Source organism: Eufriesea mexicana, unplaced genomic scaffold, assembly GCF_001483705.2.
Source record: "Eufriesea mexicana isolate 0111107269 unplaced genomic scaffold, ASM148370v2 scaffold572, whole genome shotgun sequence".
NCBI classification, from domain to species: domain Eukaryota; kingdom Metazoa; phylum Arthropoda; class Insecta; order Hymenoptera; family Apidae; genus Eufriesea; species Eufriesea mexicana.
The window spans coordinates 1,019,979-1,042,381 of record NW_016908738.1 but is presented as its reverse complement, the minus strand read 5'-3'; the positions used below and the strand labels follow the sequence as shown (position 1 = coordinate 1,042,381).

The 22,403-nt window shown below is 35.0% G+C and overlaps 2 protein-coding genes across 2 annotated transcripts in view; one reads left to right on the top strand and one right to left on the bottom strand.

The window, feature by feature from the left end:
- The first annotated feature begins 1,189 nt into the window (after positions 1-1,189).
- LOC108545919 (UDP-glucuronosyltransferase 2B31) lies at positions 1,190-3,956 on the top strand. The gene is made up of 4 exons (XM_017897738.1): positions 1,190-1,628; positions 2,006-2,351; positions 2,512-2,770; positions 2,917-3,956. Exons 1-4 carry the CDS (start codon positions 1,261-1,263, stop codon positions 3,426-3,428), a joined length of 1,485 nt encoding a protein of 494 aa, XP_017753227.1. The 5' UTR covers positions 1,190-1,260; the 3' UTR covers positions 3,429-3,956.
- A 3,025-nt stretch (positions 3,957-6,981) lies between these two features.
- Positions 6,982-22,403, bottom strand: part of LOC108545920 (protein Wnt-1) — a 60,581-nt gene continuing 45,159 nt past the window's right edge. The window contains exons 2-7 of the mRNA XM_017897739.1: positions 20,863-21,043; positions 15,564-15,687; positions 14,824-14,981; positions 9,031-9,208; positions 7,996-8,227; positions 6,982-7,552 (exon numbers count right to left, since the gene is read on the bottom strand). Coding sequence (XP_017753228.1) covers positions 7,351-7,552; positions 7,996-8,227; positions 9,031-9,208; positions 14,824-14,981; positions 15,564-15,687; positions 20,863-21,043 — 1,075 coding nt within the window. The 3' untranslated portion in view covers positions 6,982-7,350. The remainder of the gene's footprint in view (positions 7,553-7,995; positions 8,228-9,030; positions 9,209-14,823; positions 14,982-15,563; positions 15,688-20,862; positions 21,044-22,403) is intronic.

Genomic DNA, 22,403 nt, shown 5'->3' with positions numbered 1-22,403 from the left:
CTTTTAAAGTTTAAATTAACGTTTTTTAGAAATAATATTTATAAATTAAACTAAGAATTATTAATAGTAAATTTTATAATCATATTATTTGTCTATTAAAAATTGTGTAGTATTCTGTATACTGTATAACGAAGTTGATGAAATAAAAAAATTATAACAAATCAGACGTGAAAGTAAACCATTATGTTGCATTTTGTATAAAGCGTGAACGAGTGAAGTGTGTATTCATATATATTCCATCACTAAAAATATGAACGATGTTATTGAACCTAACCTCTAATCGGAGCATTACATCAACGTTTTAATTTTTTTTATTTCGATATATGATTGCTGCTATATGCGCCTATTTTATGCTTGAAGAGGTTAATTAAATTATTACATTAATATCGCATGATGAAACCACGCATTATGCTTAAATAGAGTGTACGCATATTCATTTGGAATGTGAGCACAGAAACTTTTAGCCGGTTGTGTATTGATGATTGGTTCTGGACCACTGGCGATCTGCTTATAAAAGTCGTGTGTTACGACCCACGCAATCATTTTCGTTTCCTTGTGGTACTGTGTGGACGTGAAATCTTTTGTATATCTAATATTCATCGTTTTACGGATTGAATCATCTAGTATGACGTGTGTGAAGTCTACGTGCTCCGTGTGGAAAATAGTGTCATTTATTTAATTTATAACAGTATATCCATAAGGCGCGAAAATTGTACCGTGTGGATATACTTATTTCAAAACTGGATTGTACAAATTCGTGTATTGTGAAGAATAAACGTAATAGATTCATTGAAATACAAATTGTATCTTATATTAACTATTACATCAGTTGTATACATGCAGCGTATGACCATATATGTTTATAAAGTGTTCTGAAGGAATAAGACTTTAAATCAATGTCGTAGAAATTTAGAAAATCAATGATTTATTATATTACATTGATGAACGATTGCTAATATCTCTTTTGAATATTAACATCAATACTTCGTGATAAAAAGTGAATGCCGCTGTATTGCTACAGAATTTCGGGATGATCTTTTTTCTTTTTTTAGCAAATGACTGACCCAGTTTCGAAATAGCGGTTAATATGGCGATAACAGACTGAAGATTGCTCGAAATTAAAATGAATGTGATCTTATCCACAAGATAAGAACTATTTTCCCAGGTTTTCTGATTAACATACAGAAAGTATCATTCTTCCAAGTAAACATATAAAACACGTTTTGTGACTTTATCGATTGCTACTATAATTTGATCAGAATGTCACTAATTATTAGTATATGTGTGTGTCTCTATTTAATGAAGACTGTTCACAGTTCTACGTTAACTGCGCCTCCGCAATCGGCAGTAGTTATTGCTTTCGAAGATATTTATGATTTATCTTTGTTAGCGAATACTCTGTCGGATCAAGGGATCGATGCCACGTTAATTATACCGGCCTTTAGTAAGGACGAAGTTTATGAAACATTAATCGATGTCGAGGTGCTGACAGTAGAAGTCAATGTTGAAGAATCTGCGTACCCTGAGAGAAGAGCGATCCAAATCTGTGAAGCTTTCATAAAAGATGAACAGATCGCGAAGAATATACAGAAGATTCAACCAACCTTTTCCGTGTTTCCGGCAGTCAGGTACGTTTTATCATTGTATATGGTACAATAATATTTATAGCTTGCAAAAGGATTTTAAAAAGCGAGTTAAAACTACGTTAAACAGTGATATAAAATTGGTAATTATATTAAGTTTTCATAACCACATTTTGTATTGTATTAATCAGATTTTAATATCAAATCAGCAATCATTTTTTAGAAATAGTACACTTTCGGTACTTAGTTATTTACCTCTAAAGTATGAAATGATTCTAGAGTCCTTTAATTTTATTTTTAATTCTAGGATCTTTAAATATTATTCAGGTATTTTTATTTTTTAATTCTAATTTTTACTATTACGGAATTAATTAAAAAATTACAAAAGGTATCGTATAATGAAATATTCATTAAATTTTCAGACACGACGGGTGTTTGCTACCATGGGTAGAAATCATCGAATCCATTCCAGTGATAGTGACACGCAATCGAGAAGAAGAGTTGTACGTGTTTGAATATACTGGCGCCGCTTTGCCAGTCCAGAGTGCGGGATTTTGGACCAGGTTGTGGGCAAGTACCACAAGAAGGTCAACATTCTCCACAGTTCGTGATGAATACACGGTGTATGCTCTGCAGATAGCAAAAAAATATTTACCACATACCAATCTTAATATAGACAATCTTTATACCGATGTTCGCCTCATACTTTGGGATGCTGACGTTATCCTACGTTCGGATTTCGCACCGCTCACTCAACTGATAGTAGAGGTGAGGCTGATATCAGATGCTTACTTAACTTTATATCCTGTTCTCCTAGTAAAATGTTGTTCCACGTTCAAACCACTCTTGAATAAATTTATTCATTTTATTCAAATCATTGAACAAAGATTAAAAAAAGAACGTTATTTTAACAATTTTTTCATTGCAGGTCGGCTGTCATCACTGTAGGGGATCGTATTCGTTAAAGGGTGATCTACACAAAGGGTTAATTGAATATCGACTGGGTACCATTGCGGTGCTTTTGGACGAAAATTATGATACGTTAATTAAAGAACTTGCACAAAAATTACCGCAGGGCAGGGAGGGTCAAGCAGTAGTTTGGAAAAATAAGAAATGGCAAAAATCAAACGATGTTCTGCCAGAGAATCTTTTTGTTCAATCGAATATTGATCGACAGGATTTGATAGGTAAAGGATCAACATATTGAGACCTTATAACTTTCGTGTATAATCTTTACAAGTTTTTAAACAAAGCTACAGATATTCTTAATATTTTTTTTTTTTATTTTTCAAATGAAGAATACTTTTTTAATATTATTATTATATTTTTTCAGGCTATGGTCGTACAAGAGTAGTTTTGAGTCATTGTGCAGATACAGAGCTTCTAGAAGCCGCCTTCCATGGAACTCCAGTAATATGTTTCCCTAGAAATTCTTATGAATCTAGAAACGCTGCACGCGCAGTCCAGTTAGGTTTCGCACATTCCACTGAAGAGATGGGTATTAGTTCCAATGAAGAAATAGTAAACACTGTGAATCAGATTCACGAAACTGCGGATTACCGTGAGAATGCTAGAAAAGTTTCTTTAGCCATTCGTGATAGAATAAATCCTGCAGTAGATAGATTGATTTATTGGTTGCGGTACATGGCCAGGACTAAGGATCGGAACTTTGACTTTCTAACTCCAACTAGTTCGGTGAAAACATTAAACGAGGATCTTCAATTCTTTCTTGGTCTCTTTGTAGGTCTCATAATAGGGATATTTTCGGCAATCGGTTGCATGTTAGCAAGATACTTAGTTATATCAAAAAGAACGCAAAGATCAAAGGGAAGATATACACGATAAAAATGATCTATTAAAAAGAGAAAAAAATATGGAATCAGATGGCTAATTACGGACACTTTTCGCATATGTATTTATATAAATGCACGTAGAGTACAGGTACATACAAATACAAATGTTACGAGCTAGGGTTTATCTCATTGCTAATGAAGAGATGTAACTATTACGAGAATACTTGATCGATAAGATTGATTGATTGATTGATTGATTGATTGATTGGAAAAGCTAGAAAGTACGATGTAGCGTGTTATCGTCGACGAAGAGAGAAAAATAAATTACAATTTGTCAACACTGCGCTCTGTATGTTGTCTCGTTGCACGAGTGCTCGCTCGTGTGCGTTTATCGCCTAGATTCTTACAAACGTACGGACTAATCGGTACCTATAGTTCATTCGATTCTCTTTCTTTCTCGCTCGTTCGCTCGCTTTCTCTCTTTTAAGGCCATGTTCTTCTAATTAAATCAATTGCCTTCATTTATGTCGTGCAAACGGAGAATCATTATTCATATGTCGAATATACAGGGTGTTTCATATTAAACCTGAATATTCAAAATTATTTGAATTATTTGTTTCACTTTTTAAATGAACACTATTTATTTTGGTATTTTCTTTTTCACATTATATCATATTTCTAAAGCCATTCTTTTGATACTATTTTTGTAAGTATACAAATATATGTACATAAAAGTCATTAACCTATGACACTTTGATAATAGAAAAGTTCTTTTTAAAGTCTACTGTAAATTAATTATTTTTTACTTCTGATACGTAAATCGCGAATTATAAAATATTTTGAATGTATAGTTCAAATAGAACGCCCTGTATATTTGTGTATTATTACTGTCGACTCATATCATTATAGGTTTCGCGTTAACGCATATCGATTTATAGAAAAAAGGTTGTCATTACGTAGATGAATATAAAACAATCCGATTTTTATGTAAAAACATTTATCATCTTTGTAAAGAAGAAAAAAATATGGAGTATAAAACTCTGTGTGTGTTTGTTGTGCATATATATATACACACACACACACACATATGTATGCACGTATATATATGAGAATATATATATATGTACATACGTTGATATAAAAAATCGTTGTAAGTATAAAGAAGAAAAGAGAAAGGATAAAAACTGCCTCTTAAAGGCGAAAAATCACTGAGCAATCGTAATGAGAGATCGCAACACATGATCAATTCGGACTTCGTAATTGACTAGACTGTGATCTATTTAGATCAGTGTGGCTGAAATGCGACGAAACGGTAGCTTTCACTTCGCGCAGTGAGATATAAAACGTTACTCCCTATACCGAAGTATACAAAGGATATTGATAAACGTTACTGCATGATGATGAATAAAAAGAAACGAAACAAAACAAAGAAAAAAAGAGATGAGAGGGGGCTGCAGAAAACACAGGAGCGATCACTCTTTTTGAAAAGCTCCGCTTTCGTTTTCTCTCTCGACGCAGCATTCGATGAACCTAATTAACATCGATCGTGTTTACATGTACGTATGTTCGTGTGTGTATATGCTTATCTATATACAGCGCGGCAGTCGTGGACGTAAAATCTACAAAACGGTAAGAAGACAGTATGTACAGTCATTGGCAGAATTGTTCCCGAATCGAGTGACTCGAGGCGAACTGTCGAAAGCGGAAATACGTGTCGCTATCACGGCCTCTTTCTTCCTTTTTATCTCTCCTGCTACATTCTGTCCTCTATACACTTTTCTTCGATCTGAACTCTCGCTTTCGTAGTCCGCCTCGTTCCTCGTAACTCGCATTGTTCGCCGGTACACGGCTGACATACTGCGAGTCATGTACAGTGAGTCGCGAAAGTATTTAAACGCTTGCAGACGTATATATAACGCATATAGATCGTACGAGTTAGATTTGAACTTTTAAAGTGTGATGCTAAGCAGATAGAGCTCGCACAACTTCTGGACAAAAATTAGGTAGTTTGAGGACATTGTAAGGCGAACCTTTACTAATAAAAATTGGCCACCGTGCCGTTATATCTTTAGGCTTTCGCTTTTTTTTTGTGTGTATATATGGTTATCGCTTTAAGTATTTTGAGATGATATTAGCGCATTAGATTAGGTCACACAGAGTAAATGTTTATAATAAACATAAAAAATTATATTTTAAATTGCCACTTTTTTAAAAAATAATACTAATTTATGTAGTACGTTCAGTATATTCAGTATATATATATACTACTGTGTAGCTTATTGTTGATTATGTAATATGAATATTGTTAAATCTGCTGTAGTCAGGATAGTACTTTGAAAGCTTCGATTCAATCTTTATAGCGTTCAATTTTGTCATTTCCGGCTGCATAGCGTATAAGCATATTTTTGCCGCTCACTGTAGTTCGCTCCATATTTATGTGAAGACAAGGTGGTTCTATGCGCTAGAGGGCATTGGTATACAATGAGATACCTACACATTGTGGAAGTCTTTACTTCGAATATAAATAAGACTCTCGCGCCATACGCGAATGTGCGAGCATAAACAGAATGGAAGAAAAATAGAGGAAAAATGAAAAGAAAGAAAGAAACAGAAAGACAAAGAGGAAGAAAAAGGAAAAGAATGGTCATTGAGTGGCCTAATATCTTGCCTATATTACTCATCGTATTTCATCCTCGTGCTCAGACGCTCACATACTCGGACACTCGATTTCATTCACGCGAAAGACACACACGTTTCTGTACTACTATCCTCTCACTCTCTCCTTCTCGCGTCAGCAAAAACCGTAAATTATTAACATATTGAGTTTCAGCTTGAGATCAGCACGTTGAATATATGTTTAACAGCTTTTAATGTCGAATAAGAAATTCACCGTTACAAAGGAGAATACGACCAATTAAAAACGTTTTTTCAGTTTTGTTTTTCCTATGGTTATGTAAATTGTAGTAGATTATACTTTTAAATATGCTTGAATATTAATGTGATTTTTATCGCTGAATTTCAACATGTTAACATATACATAAATAATGATGCACCTGAGAGTCAGACTAGTATAATAAGCCACTAACAACTTCACAGACATCTTGTGCATATTGTCGCGAAGCTAATACTGAGACGATTCCAGTTTTCAGACAAGTATTTTTGACTTTGGAGTTTTTTCTATACAATGTTCCACTTATTAGTATTACCTTAAATATCTCTGCTGTATTTGATGGTAAGAATATTCGTTATAAGAAATCATCGTTCGTTGATTAGCCAAATATTTTTGTCAAGAAATAATTCTTTCAAGATCAAAGTTTAAAGATAATTAAAAACAAAACTTTGTTACATTACATTTGCACCATTGACTCGTATTTAAAATATTTTCAATCCATTGTAATGTGTTCTTTAACGGATATAGAAAAATTATCTTTTTGCAAAAAAAAATATTTCCTTGTTAACTATGTCCACCATGACAAGCAACAGAGATATTCAAAATGATCAATAACATCACGTTGTTTATCGAAAACGTTATACGGATACGTTTTATTTTAACCATTTGAAAACTAGGTATATGCCCAAGGTCAATGGTTGCCGAAGTGCGGTGGACTTATGACACTCTGACTGTCAGGTACAGAATGCACTATAACGTAACATGTCACACTACGTAGCCTCTCGCGGCAGTTTTCTCTACTCGGCTCGTGACTGACGCCCATATCAGGAGTCAGATCGGCCTCGATGAATTAACTTAAAGAAAAAATACAAAATAAAAAAAAAATAAAAAAAATATACGGGGTGGTAGATACGCGGTTTCTACCGTGATTCCGTCGCGACCATGAGAACGGGCCATCGTGTATCGAGGGATCGTGGAGAAACTGCCTCGACGCAGAGGGTCGTTAAGCACCTTTCGGTAGATAGGCCGACCGGAATGCAATTTTTCGCTTTCTTTTTTTCTTTTTTCTTCTTTTGTTCACCGCCTAATTGCATACGTGCTCCTCCCGTTTGTGCCGACACAGCTCGCACTTCACGTGACAACACCAGACGAACCGACAGTTGCATCTTTCGGTTACGTCCCGTACTCTCGTCTGGTAGCCCCGACCGCAGCATAGTAATCGACATCCGTCCAATCCGAGGGACGTTCGGTTGCATATCCTTCCTCTTGTCCCGGGAATACCAAGGCTGTAATGAGGAGTATTTAGAACATGTTGCAAATAAAAAAGATGTTGATTAGAATTAGGTTCATTGAGTATAAAGAATGGTAAAAGCGATTTTCTTATCTGAGGACACAAACGTTGTCACAGATTGTATGTAAATTGTAACAAATTATGATTTTAAACTTTCGTGGATACTAGTGCCCTCTGAATTTGAAATGACAAATAAAGTGGGGAATACAGAATTTTAGAATAACGTAAATCAAGATGGAATAGTAATCTTAATAAACACTACAATGAAAGTTTATCTTTCAGCGACACTTGATAATATTTTTCTTTAGTAATTGATTACAGGTTTTAATAGATTATAGTCCCTTTTTTAAATGCAATGTATTGAACTTCATTAAATGCTAGAACCAAATAATTTGAATGATATATGGTTTTTGAAAATAAAAATATTCTACTTCTCACGTGATATTTTTTTCGCAGTAGTCAGGGCTGTCTTCGAGGTACACTAGGTCCGTTTTATTAGGTCGTTTAAGGTCTGGGCGGGCAGGCCTCAATCTTGCCGGTCTTCTTCCGCCACGTTGTGCCAGTCGTACCAACGCTGCACCTTCGTGCAACGCGGCTAGTGCTGCTCCAGCCACCCTGAACGCTGGTAATCTTCTCCAACAAACGCGGACACTACACGAGCCAGACATACCTATTGCAACGAAATAATTCTGTTTAAGTAAATATTCAGTAGAATAAAAGAAGGTTATAAATACTTTGTAACATAAAACTTTGGGAACCTTGCTGTGTTATAATATGCTAGTAACTCAGATCATTTTTCGCATTATGTTTTTGAAAAAGTAAGAATAATTATGTATGTACACAGGGTACAGTAAGGACTTTCAGTATTTTCTGTAGAATTATTTAAAGATGTTTTCATTAGAACTATGTTCCTTAAAATAACTGCCAGAATATCTTAACTGCATATATATGAAATGTATCAAAATAAGTGTGACAAGCTATGTCAATCTTATAATTACAAAATCATGAAATATACTTAAATACAAATTCATGATAATACTTTCCATTTACTATCCTGAATTTATGAAAAGCGTTAATCATTTTGACAGAGTTTCCAAGTAAAATATTTGGTATTATATTTGATATCCTTTTCAGTCTAGATACTCGTTCATTCTTTATACCTAACCTCTTCGACTCATTCCAAGGAACAAGAAAACTTCGGAGAAACAGGCGGGGAAAGACGCTGTCGGTTCTTTAAGGCTAGTAAAACGGACATCACATTCCACGTTTTCACGGCATGCTTGGAGGCTGAAACAGGTCTCGGGAGAGGTTCTGCCCATGAATCTATGCACGCATGAACGCGGCGAACCAAAGGTGTGACAGAGGGAGAGAGCAGACAAGGGATTGGTGAAATCCTAAGTCGTTAAAGCGTAAGGAATGAAAAATAAGAGCGTAGATAGAGGGCCTTATCTGTAGAACGCGTTAATGGCTCACCGTGACACTTGCACACGCGTTGCATTCTTGAACGGACTGCGCGCCTGCCAGCTTCGCTATCGTGCTTCCTCATCAGCTGGCCAGCCAGCCCTTTCGGTCCATGCAGCACACCCTCCTTCACAGGTTCTTCACCACCATCTGACCATTCTCGCGAAAACTTCTCTCCAAAGTGGATGTCCTGAATGAGGCAAAAATGTTTTTAAAGTGAGCTTATTTTTGAGATCAAATTATATAAAGAAAATTGCAAAATAAAGATCAAAAACAAAGAATTCTTTTTGTCCTCTCCTTTCTATTATAGTATTGGTTAACACAACTTCTGAAGATTATTTGATAATATAATACATTTGTTTTCAAAGCTACAAAGTACAGAATTAAGCCTTGTTACGAAGCATAATCTAAAAAATAGAAGGTAAACAAGTAAAGTTTTTTAGATAATTATTTAAAGAAGAAAGAAAATAAAATTGGTTCACTTGTGATTTTTAATCATATTTAATCACTTATAAAGCGTCATACGTCTAAATAAAACAGTAAACTCGTTACAATGTCGAGCAACACTTGGACCACTGATGTCCTATATACATTTCTTCGTTAAGCGTAACTTTTATCCAACTAACTCGCGATACTCGATATTTCTGAGTGCCACTCAAACCATTATTGACCCAGTAACGTATCTGCTCCTTAATACCAACGATAACTCACGGTAAAATGGAAACAATAATTCCAAGAGGATCCAACAAGTGTACCAGTAAATACAATTTCACAGACAAACCAGGAAATTCTATACGACTCGTTTATGATAATCTTTTCACCCACTTCGAAATTTCCATTAAAAGGTATCGTTATTGATGGGCCATTGTTGACCCACGATAGTTTAGAGGTTAACATTTACTGCATGCGCGATAAATCTGAATAGTTTTATAGTATGAACGTATTTTTCTACAAATATCATTTGTTAATGCATAAAATGTTTTTGGAAAGATCATATCCCTAAAAAGGTAGAAGATAAGGAAGAATTTGAGTTGGAAAAGAAGCTAATGGTCGTAGTACAATGTTAATATTGACATTCTTTGTCAAAACAAATAACTTTTGCAAACTTAATAACAAACTGCTTTCAACTACCTACTCCTTCCCCACTGAAAATCCAATATTAACCCTTACTATACTTAGAAAGAATAAATGATCAGCTTTATTAATAGAATTCCTAAAAGATTCCTACAGTATTCTTTTTATAATTATAACATTTTATATTATCATGTTTTTATCACAATAATGTTTTCGTTAAACTCAGTGAGAATATCTAATCCTAAAAATTATTCAATTTCTGTACTAAGAACGTACATTTCACCAGAGTCATTATCCCTTCATTTTGTATACAACTTCCAATAATTAAAGACCCTCATTCACATATACACACATTCTAACAATTATCGATAAGTATCAGAAGGACATGTATTGGAGTCTCTTAGTGACCCCACTTTGGTACACCGAGGGTTAAACCTTCTTTCCTTGAGTAGCCCTGATTCGACTAGAGGGTAAGAAATTTCAACGAAAAGCGCCAACCAACGGACGTCGACTTATCGACGAGAGGTATACGGTGGCAGCGATATTTGTTAGCCCAGCCCGGGACGCGACAGTGTCGGCAAACATCATTATCTCGAAAATCTGTCAACGGGCTGGAGCGTAGACGAAACGTCCCACGGGATCCAACAGCGGCTCGTTAAGGAATCCGTGTCCGGAACTTGGTGTAAAGGCCAGAGGCCGCACAAGTGGGCGAGTGGGTAATCCCGAAGGTAAAAGCAGCGCCACTTTCCCGACACTTTCCACTCCTCTTCCTGCCACGTGAGTTCCTCGAGAGCACGTGTCTCCCTTCTTCTGTCTCTCTTGTTCCTTTTTTTCTTCCCCGGTCTTCCGTCTAGCCCGCCTTTTTTTCTCGCTACGCGCTAGTCTTTTCTCTGTTGTCTTTTCTCACGCTTTCCATTCTTTGTTCTCTTTCCATTTTCTTCTTGTTTTATTTCTTACCTCGTGATTTTTCATTTCTTCTTCTTCTTCTATTTCTCTTATTTCGGAGACTCGAATATTTTTCCTTCACTTAGGATATTCAATGTATCAAGGGTATTTACTTATCTCGTAGCTTCTCCAGTTTTTATGGAATCATGTTCAGTTTCCTGAGTCCTTAGATGTTTTACTAATCCTTGTAATTGTAAGGAAAAACGCTGCATATCACAATCCTAAACAATTCTGATTTCTCCATTATATGCATAGTAAAATATACAATTTGTGTATTTATCAAAAGAAGATGTATAAAATCAATATGATTGATTGCTAATCAGAAGAATGGATGTTCTGAACTTTGAACGGTAATAGTTAAAGGATAAAAATATGTGCCGTCTTTCCTTACAATCATAAATTGCTGATCAACGTTTCTTGAAGAGACTAAATTTTTGTTTTATATGTCTCTCCACGACATTTTCTTCTTGCTTTTCACCAATGATATAATTTTATATTTTATTCTTTCTTTCTTTATGTTCTCAAAAACGATGCCTTTGCTGGTCCTTCTTTCCTCCCCAATTTATCTCCTTTTTTAAATTCCTCCACACCACCCTTATCAATTTTTTTCATCCACGATTTGTTCTCGAGCTTCGTCTCCAATTGCCTTCCACTTCTTCCACCTCCCTCCTCATTTCTCTATCCATCTTTCTATTTATCCTCCACCTTGCTCTCTTTCTCTCTGTACGTATTTACGTTCGTGTGCATCACTCACGTGCGAGTTACGTGGCCGATATGTCCGGGCTGGGCGGGGGCAGGAGGTGGCGGGTTGTTGCAACTTAACAAGCTTAGCCCCCTTAATCCCCTTGTAAGCTAGCAATGTCTACAAGGGGTCAGCCGTACGCATGAAATGCATCCGTTTACAGGACGAGCTTTGTCTTCGTCCCAGGGTTAAGGTTTACGTCGACCGACCGTAGAGAGATCGAGACGACAAATTGGGGGTGCCCGTTCGGGGCAGTGCTTCCCCCGTGCGCTTCAGGGGTGTGCTCTGTTCTGGAGGGTCAACAGAATCGAGATTCTTTGTTTTTTTCTTATTATTGTATTTTATATTTTTTTCTTTTCTTCTGAGTTTTTATAAAGATACATATGACATGTGTATATGTATACACGTAGTAATATACTTAGTGGAAAAATGGTACAAGTAGAAAGATTTTTCATTTGATAGAAAAGTCTGTATACTTCCCAATATTAAAAGATACTTCTATGTGTACCCCTAAAAATTTGGAAACTAATAATAAAGTTCTGTGCATAAATTCGGATTTGAGGTACCTTTTCTTATTCATTCCGTTTCTGGACAGAAACTGCAGTTGTCTTACTTTTGCACCAGGTTTCTAGTATATTTTAGGCTGACCCATATTAAGTATCCTCGAGTTGTGTAATTACTTATTTTTATTTCATCTTCTTAGTTATCTTCTTAATTACACAGTTTAAGTAGTGTCTATAAAACATTATATATTTAATCAAAATGGCTCCCATATGATTCAATGTACTTCTTTCAACGAATAATTTCGTTACTTTAGTTATAAAAAATAGTTACAAAAATCAATGGTTCTAGAATGCAAGAATTTTTTAAAAACCCTTATTTCGAGATCATTTCTTCAGTAAAGAATTGTTTGGATGTTTATAAAAGAGGAAATCCATAATTTCAAAGTTACATGGCATTATAGAGTCAGTGAACTCATTTAAATTTATTTTTATCTATACTATCTAAGATAACATTTAACTATATTTCTTGAGCATATCAGATGATTTTTTATAATATAATTTCTAATAGCTTGACTATCTCAGTGATAACGTGTTCATGGTGCTGTTTTAAATTTCTCTTTTCCAAATCCTTAATTTGTACATGTTTTTTTATGCAATTATAATTCTACAATTTGTTTCACATGAAAGAACATCATAGTCCCTAGGCACAAGAAACGATAGCAATCTTAGAGTCTCAAAAAAAAAGAACCATAAAAAGTGTAGCTTAATCATGAATATATAACCCATCGTCCTATTTATCCAGGATAAAACGCATTTTGATCGGCCCATTAACGACAGAAACACTCAAGATAAGGTAGGTCTATTCTGTATATCATTCCCACGTTTTCCGCCTATTAACTACTAGCAACACTGATTCGAAGTTAATATACTCCAGAATGAAACAGCGTTTTCCAACCCTCGTCCACCCTCCTTTACCAATTTAACCAATGTCCTCTGATTTCATCCAACCACTTTATCAAACAATTTATGTCCTGCTTCAAGACATGATGAAATATCCTTCAAGAATATATCAGAAGAATATTTGATTTGCCTTATCAAGTTTTAAATTTTTAGATTATATTTTACTACTATTCTATTTTTGATCATTATATTATTATGATATTATTATTAACTCTTTTATTATCATTATTATTATCGTTTAACATTTCAATATATATATATATTAAGAAATAAATATATATATTCATAAATAATAATAATGTACTTTATTACATATAGTATATATTATATAATGAATATTATAGTAAAATGTATATATTATATATTTTAAAATATAAAAATATTATAAATAATTTCTACAAAACATTTCTATATCAATAAAATACTAATTTTGCTAAAACAACTGCTTTCAATAACTGTAAAAAATACGAAAGCTTGAAATCAGTCATTTGTGGACCAGTCTAGCAGATCTAGGGTTAAAATTCCATGAGAGATAGCTAAAATTATCATGAGAAAATGAAACTGTAAACTAAAAATCTATTTGTCCTTAGAAGAAATCACAAACGAGACGTTGTAGACTCTAGTATGAGCAGTTTCTCAGAAAAAGCCGACCGTCGTCGTTCTCTGTATCGGCGAGGGGTTTGTTCCCTGAACCGTGCGGAACACGGAGAAAAGGATACTGTTACGTGTACACGGTCTGTACTCCTCAACCCCGAAAGGGTGTAAAATAATCGTCGTTTGTCGGCAGAATGGAATTTCATTAAGTTCCAAGCCAGCCGTTTGGATTGATTTACGTTCGATATGCCAAGACGAAGAAAATTGATCAAGAACTCGCACAACTCCTGTTTCGTGTTTTCGCGAAATTGAAAACGCCACCTTAACCTCACAGTATCTCGACTGCCTGCGCGTTAATTAACGGATGTTATGTAAGCACCAGAGAGGAATTCGTTATAGTGAAATGAAATTAATTTAACTGGTGTTTGAACGAGTAGAAAAACTGCTGGATAAATGTTTCGTCAAGCAGTAAAATTAGAGTGTACAAGCACACTATCGTATTCTTTATAATATAATACTATTCAAAGATTTCAATTTTTGAAAAGAAATTTATGTTTCATCAAGAAGAGAGTAATATAGTATCTTTTATACTATACAGTCTAGAATACTAGAAAAAGAAGAAGACCAGAAGTCTAGAGTACTAGTAACATGAATATTACAAAAAAATAGTTTTATTCCGATGAAACAACTTACTACCCGCTATAATATAAACTAAATAATAATCCAGCAAAATAAATATATCCGTTCTACTAGAAACAATAAAAAATAGTCACTATTGCAAGAAAACTTGTATAACTTCCATTACTACAACTGTAAGTGTTATCCAACTACTCGATATATTAACTCAAGTATGAGCTTTCAACTACTCAGATTTCCAAATGAGAAATAAACCTGGAGATAGAGAAAAAGGCGTGTCAAATTTACGGTATTGTTTTCAGGTGCGTTATTTATCAAGGCAGAAAGAAATAAAAATACAGGGGAAATTACCTCGCTGCAGCCGCCCCATTCCCAATTATTCGGGTGGCGTGTTCTGACCCGGTTGTCGCACGAGCAATCGGTGAGTTCGCCCCTGGAGCAGGCTCTGGTAACGCTGTAGGCAACCCCCGCCGCCGATATTGCGTACACGAACGCTGCCTCACGACTGTCTGTAAAGATGCACCGAAATTTCTCCGTGTAGTACAAGTTTTTCCATTTCTGCAAGCTGCTAGTGTATTCTACTCTGATAAAAAGAAAAATAAAAAATAAACGCTATACTTGCAGCGTATGGGATTTAATTAAAATTATTTTTATTACGAAATGAAAAGATACCTTTTCCTTGTTTACTAAAGTTATTTATCTTCTTTTACCATTTATAATGGGAGTTGATAACTGATAATATTGGTGTAACTTATATTTCTATTTATGTTTGGATATAAACATTTATATGTTGTATGTATATGCTATATTTATTACCAGTTGTGTTTTCTTTACTGATGTTTCTATAAATGTAATGTTACATAATATTATAGTTAGAATGGCTTCGCATTTAATACTTCGAGTAACCAATAAGTCTCTGTCAAATTTCATTTCGTACTTCCATTTCATATGGTGTGCATCAGTGATAAAAAGCATCCATTTGCACGTCAAGCTAAAACTTTTTTCCCTCTGAGCTTCCATTTCGTCAAGAACATCTTCCATTGTACATCGCGCCTAAGCTTTATTCCCTTCAAGACTGAGCTTTTACTTACTGACTAGCATCACGCCGCCGAAAATGTTGTCCGGATTTTCCGAGCTGATGGAGCAGTTCCATCTGGCGGATCGGAACTGGTGCTGACATTCTTCGATGGCTAATCTCGCGCCTGCGCTGACTGCCTGCAAACAAAAATCGTGAAAACCGCGAACGGAAAGGAAAACAGTGTAACGTGAAAATATACCGGTTTCCATCCATTGGTCCAGAGAGGTGAGAGAAACGGATGTACAAATAAGTATAGTAGTACTAGCTTATGATTAGGTTCGTTTAATGTCGGGTCTAATATTAGAACGTAACTGAATTGGCATCGGTGAATGACATGCTCATGTATAATAGGATCTATTGAGGATCTATTGGCATGTAATTATGGTCTGTAATGGCAGGTGGTTGAAATTAATACTATCTCGATAACTGGAATTACTGCTGATTAGAAATTGTTTTTTGTAATAGTGTTGTTATTGGACGATATTTGTTACCAGTTTGACCAGTTTAGAATAATTTATGGCACTTATGAGAATTTTTTCTACATGATATTTGTAAAGTTCAGAGAAAGTTGGAAAAAGTTTCAGATATGGCTAAAATAAAATAAACGTTGAAATTATTAATTCCATTAATTATCATAAAAAAAGCACGAAAAATACTAAACACAAAACTCACTCACACATTGGTATTGACATGTCGATAAAAATAAAATACATAATCTGAGAACGAATTCATGTTCCATCAATCGCTTGAATTAACCTCAAACTGTCAAATCACACTAGCAGTGTCAATCATACTTCAAATACAACAAACAAAAATCGTACTTAGTATCACAAAATCAATATTACGGAGTAGTACTGAACATTATTGTAAATCAATAATGAAAAAAGATACATTTCACATTATTTCATAAGAAAACATCAGTAAACATCATTGTTGTATGTACTTCAAACCGAACTCGTAACCTAAAAGTCCACGAAACGTCAATTCACCACGATTGATATAAAAAAATCAGAGGAGAGAATAAAGAAAGGAAGAAAGAAAAGCACATGAAGTCTCACTATTAAAATTTCAACACGAAGCAAATCGAAGATCGTTCGATGAGTATCTGGTTAATCATACGTGGATTAAACGCTTAACGATGAGTTGTTATGAATATTCATAGATGGCCCTTTTGTCGGTAAGTAGGATTCGGAAAAGCGAAACGGTCGGCAATGTTCAAAGAGATATATGGCGTCCGGAGTTTACCTAGGCACCGGTTTTTAGTCAAGCCCAGCCCCCGTCCTCTCCACCAAGACAAGATTTGTGCATTAGGTAGCAGTAAACGCGATTTTGAACAACGTTTAGTCGCATTGTGACCGTTCACACTATCTTATCGATGCAGTCGATCGCGAGAAAAATTTTCTTTTTTGCTTTCTAAGTAATACTACTGACATGTAGTATTGCTTTTTGTACTTGGTGTTAATCTGTTATCTTGCGTTATGTTGATATCAATGCATTGACCTATAAACTGGTTTATCTTTTAATTAAAAGTTCCAATTGTGTAATGAAAGCACCTGTAATGAATGATTTTTTGATAGGTTAGATTTCAAATCTTACAAATGCATATTCATATATTAGAAATAGATAATTTATGAATAAATTAATTATTATGTTCAGGACACGGAGTAATCAGACGACAAGTTGAATCATCTTTTCCAATTACGAAATAAATATTTCTATGGGAGGACCATCTGAAATAATATTTCGAATCATGATAATTTACGATGAGAAGAATAATAGGACGTATGTAACAACAGGTCAGTCAATTTTTTTCTTCCAAGTTCAATAACTATGTTACATAAATTGATTTATTACGAGGATGGATGCTTGCAGGTTGTCGACTGAAATCACTGGACTATAAAATTTTTATATACGCATCTCATTCACGACGCGAACCATACATATACTATAATTAATAGTTTTATTATCACATTTTTACTATCCTTCTACTATTTTCATCACCTACAGATTAGTAAATTACAGCAAAATTTGTTCTATCCTATAGTAATAATTTTTAAATAAACGGTATATACATTTATATACGTATCAGTGAATTCTTGTTCAAATTCGAAATATCAATATTTATTATGAACAAAGTCGAATAATTTGTGTCTTGTCATTTATCGTAATGTAATTAAGGCGCGTTTTTAATTGAAAAACCAAGCAATAAAATTTTGATTGAAATTGTTTCAGTGGTTTAGAAGGAAATGGATCATGAATTTGAAAACCAATTCAAAAGACTAAAAGCCTGCTTGCGATTTCCTTTAAGCTCACAATACATTGTTCTACAAAAATGCTTTGTCATAAACCTACCATTCCCGGTATTCTTCTGCGTGGAGAATTCATTTTATTATACGGGTATTGTTTTAAATTTTATTAGCTTTTGAGGTTGTAACGTGGATTTTAAAGCGCTGTATGGCAAGGCCATGTTGAAATTCGTGTATGGGCAGTTTCTTATAGTAATGCGGTTGTTTCAAATTCTCCCTAATAAAATGTTTTTTCTCTTGTTTTTAGTGGATTTCTGTGCTCAGTGTCGACTTTTAATGTACAAATGAAATGATACAAGGAGGAAGTCGGAATAACATGAAGATGAGATTCGACGTTGTTGGTTGGAATTTTTAAATGAGCGTGCTTCACTGTGTATCACTTGGAAATTGCGTATAAAAAATTATACCAATTTATTTAAGAAAATTTATATTTTTAAATTTGACGATAAAAAAAGAATAATCCTTTTGCAGGTTTTCGTAACGGATTTAAAATTAAATGGTAAGAAGATAAGAGATATTCCCAGCAAGTAGGGTGGATGTAGTTTGACTTATTCTGATTCTTGACTTGATTTTTAAACGAGCATATGTGCTGTACTATACTACTCATAAACGATATATAATTAAGAAGTATTAATCGAATTTATGAAATCGCATATAATCATAAAATTTCCATATTTCAAGCCGCAAAAATGTTCGTTTCCTCGAAAAAGAAAGTTCATTTTTATAATAATAATGCATGGTAATAAGTGACAAGTACACTCTGTGATTATTAATAATTCGAATATTAAATTTTGGGTGAATATTCGACAAAATTATATACTGTACTTGAGTATAAAAACAGAAATGTTTGCCCTCTTAAAAATACCAGCCAATAACGTCAAACTTCATCCATGTAATCGTTCTTCTTGTCATTTATCTTTTCGTCCAATAAAAACCAATAGTAGAATGCAGTAGTATATGAAAATTAACGAAATATTCTGTCGCATTTATTGAATTTATAATTTAATATGCACGCAACAAGAATCTCAATTTAGACTAAATTAAGGTATTCCATGCAAGTAAGATATCAAATTAACCATTGAATCGAGGACGAACAATTACTCCAAATCTTTACTAAGAATTTCTCATTCCTGCCATGTTTGTTATATAAAAAAATACAGTGTATAATTCGAAAAAAGAATTAGATTTGGACTATAACATTCTTAAATTGATGCCACTTTTAACCAATTCATAATTCAAAAATTAGCACCTTAAGACTGAAACACAGAATTACTCAAATTTACCTGGAATAGCTAATTTTGGATATTCGACCGTTTCAGACTAATTTACCATGACAGAGGAGTTTTACGAGGATACAAGGCTCGATCTGAGATCACAGAATTCGCGACTTCATTTCCCGACCACGAGCGTCTCGAAAGGAGTCGTGTAGGGTTCACTGAAGACCCTGACTGTTCCAGAGCTCGAGTATTAAATATTGCAGGCGCGGCAAACGAAAGCTACAACTCGACCGCCGCATTCCGGGAGTTCTTTAGAATCGCGCGAATTCACCGGTGCTCTCGCGCCATTTTCCACGGACGTTCAATTTCCCCTCACGATCCAAGATCGTTTTAAACCCTCCGTAACGCCGTGTGACTGGAAAATTACGTATCTACGCGTGTCTATATTTTCTTTTTTTTTTTTTTATTTTCTCTTACCATAATATCCTGTCTTACACCAGTAGTTTACTGTATCATCTATTTATTAAGATTAGTTCGTAAGTCTACAGATATACTCTGTCAGGATTTCGTTTTTCTAGTAATGAAATAATATTCTGCCAACAGAGCTAATTTTGAATTAATTTTGAGCCAATTTTGAGAAAATTTTAAGCTAATTTTATACGTCCATTTATTTCACGGTTTCTTCTGTATTTTAGGGGATCCTGATTTAGCTATACCCGAAGATATAGTGCCAGAGTATTAAGAAGAAATTGGTTGTTCTTCAATAGAATGAGCAGAGCGGATTTCACCGTCGAGATTAAGAAAAGAAAGCACCTGTGGGAAAAGTTGAACATTATTGCGTTTAATTACCTATGACCTCTCTTTTTCGTGTGTAAGTATTATGATGCAGTTGAAACGTAGTTTCTTCTTTAAATTTCTCCAATGAAATAAATCAATTATTAATTCTCCTTTAATTGAATATTTTCATTGATAAATATAGGTCTTTAGAAATGTCTTTGAATCTTTAACACATTGATGATTCGCTAAATACAACAACGAAAGATGGAAAAGCAAAAAAATGAGCATAACAGTTAAGAAAAGGAAGAAGTAAAGAAGACATTTTTCATTCCTTTTCTACTAAAAAATCGGGCAAAAATCAAACACCTGACGTCGTGAGTGAACAAATGATAAAAATTTCAAATTACCACTTCCTCTTCCACAGTAAATCAAAAATTATTCGTTTTCTATTCTAGAATTGACAAAGAAATTATTTAAACATTTCCTTTCCAAGAGAAAACAGAGAAGACTAAACAAAAGAATCGGGAACCAAAAATCAATCTTCACCCGTTCTGTATCCAAAAATAGGCAGAAGGGAAGGACCACACACGCGGCATTCCGAGCATTCAAATTATCCAAACATCTCCATCTCCACAAAAAAGAGAGAGACGAAGCCCAAGTAATCGAGAACCTAAGATCAATCTCCTATCAGTTCTCCGTCCAAAAATCGACAGAGAGGAAAGATCGTGCGGATAACGTTACCAGTGATCGAGTTATCCCCAATATCTTCTTTTCCACACGAAACCGAAGAAAGAAGGCAGATATGGACGAAGAAGGAGAAAAGAACCGAGAACCGATTTCCCCATTCGGTCCCTTTCTCAAAAACCGGTAGAGTGGAAAGATTGCGCGTACAATGTCGTAAACGATCGGCCAACAGGCCGCGCGGAGAGTCGGTGAATCGAATTAGCCGCGTGCTTCCCCGGCCATTAATCCGAGCGGAGAGGAGAGGCTGCCCCTGCCGTGAGGTAAATACCTGCAAGACCGGCGGCGAGCGGGAGCATATCGTCTGCTGCTTCGCGGTCAGGTGCACGCTCTTGCAGTTTTTTTCGGCGCTCGCCGGCCCGATCACACCCGCGCCGACGATCTGCGCCTGGCCTTCGGCACCGCTTCCAGAACCCGATCCGCTGTTCAGCCGAGGCTCCACACCGAGGTACCTGGAACAATCCCGGAAGCAGCGACCGTTATTATCCGCTGGTTATCTGCAATTCACTGTGATTCCTAGGAACAATTTCTGTTCCTGCATTACAATATTTGTACAGAGGTGTCTATGGGGTTTTCTAGGTTTTACTACGGGTATTTTCGGTGATCTTTGGAGTTCGAGATTCGAGATCTAGTGGTGGTACACTGCTTAGAAATTTCTAAAATGATGGTCTTTGTGGGAGTTTAGAAAAATTGGAATATGAACTTTTTAAAATATCTACAATCTTGAGATTTAGGATAATTCTTTTTTGGAAGTTACAAAAGAATTGTATTTGCTAAACGGGTGGTTTTTCTTTGCAAGTTTAGAGAAATTGAAACATGTACTATTTAAAAGAGAGATTCTTAGAAAATTAAAAATCTTGAAATTTGCATTTTCTACAGACACGATGCTTTTTTGTGAATTAAAAAAAGTTGGCGCATGTACTTTTTAAAAAGGCAGTACTTCTTAGAGAATTAAAACTCTTGAGACATGCATCTCTCCAGAAGATAGGACCTTCTTTGAGAGTTTAAAGAAATTGAGATGTGTACTTTCTAAAAGTACTGGCTCTCCTTAGAGAATTTAAAATCTTGAGATTAGTGTTTGCTAGGAGGGTAGTTTCTTTCTAAGAAAGCCTACCCTGTTGCATGATAAGATCCAGCCAAAGTTGCATCCAAAGATTATAATCTGCAATTTTGCCACCTCACCTTCATTCTTTTTGATCTTCCTCTAACGAATTTCTATTTTAACTAAAAATATACCCCACATATTCTAATACTCAATATTCTACGTCTCCAAGTAATTACACGATATCACAAATTTTATTCAAGAAACTTTCTTTCAAGTATGAGCAAGATAGACATCTTCAATATTAACACTAAAACTACCGACTTAATAATGAGTAATTAATACACATCTAATGCTAATTAGTACTCGTATAACAAAGGTGTAATGGTATGTGTAATCACGTTTCCACCCGAATAGAAATTAAAATTAATTTTGTTAAAAGTAGCTATAATGTACGTCCTCGAAAATTGTAAAATTAGTATATCATATCAGACACATTTTAGCGTTAAAACGACAAAGATTCCGTGGTAAAAAATTGTATGCAAGGTTACATTTCGTTGTATCCACCCGCGTATCTCAAGAACCAACCATCTTTCTGATCTTGGTCCCCGATTTCGATATCGTTCTTCTGTCGTTCTCGACCCGTGGAATTCCCGGCCACTTCCCCTGCCCCCTTGTGCCACGAATTACGTGCTCACCCTGTATTTTCAACCATAGAGGACAGCTTCTCGGTAGCCTTGCTCCTACCGAGGCTACCCACAAAGGAACTC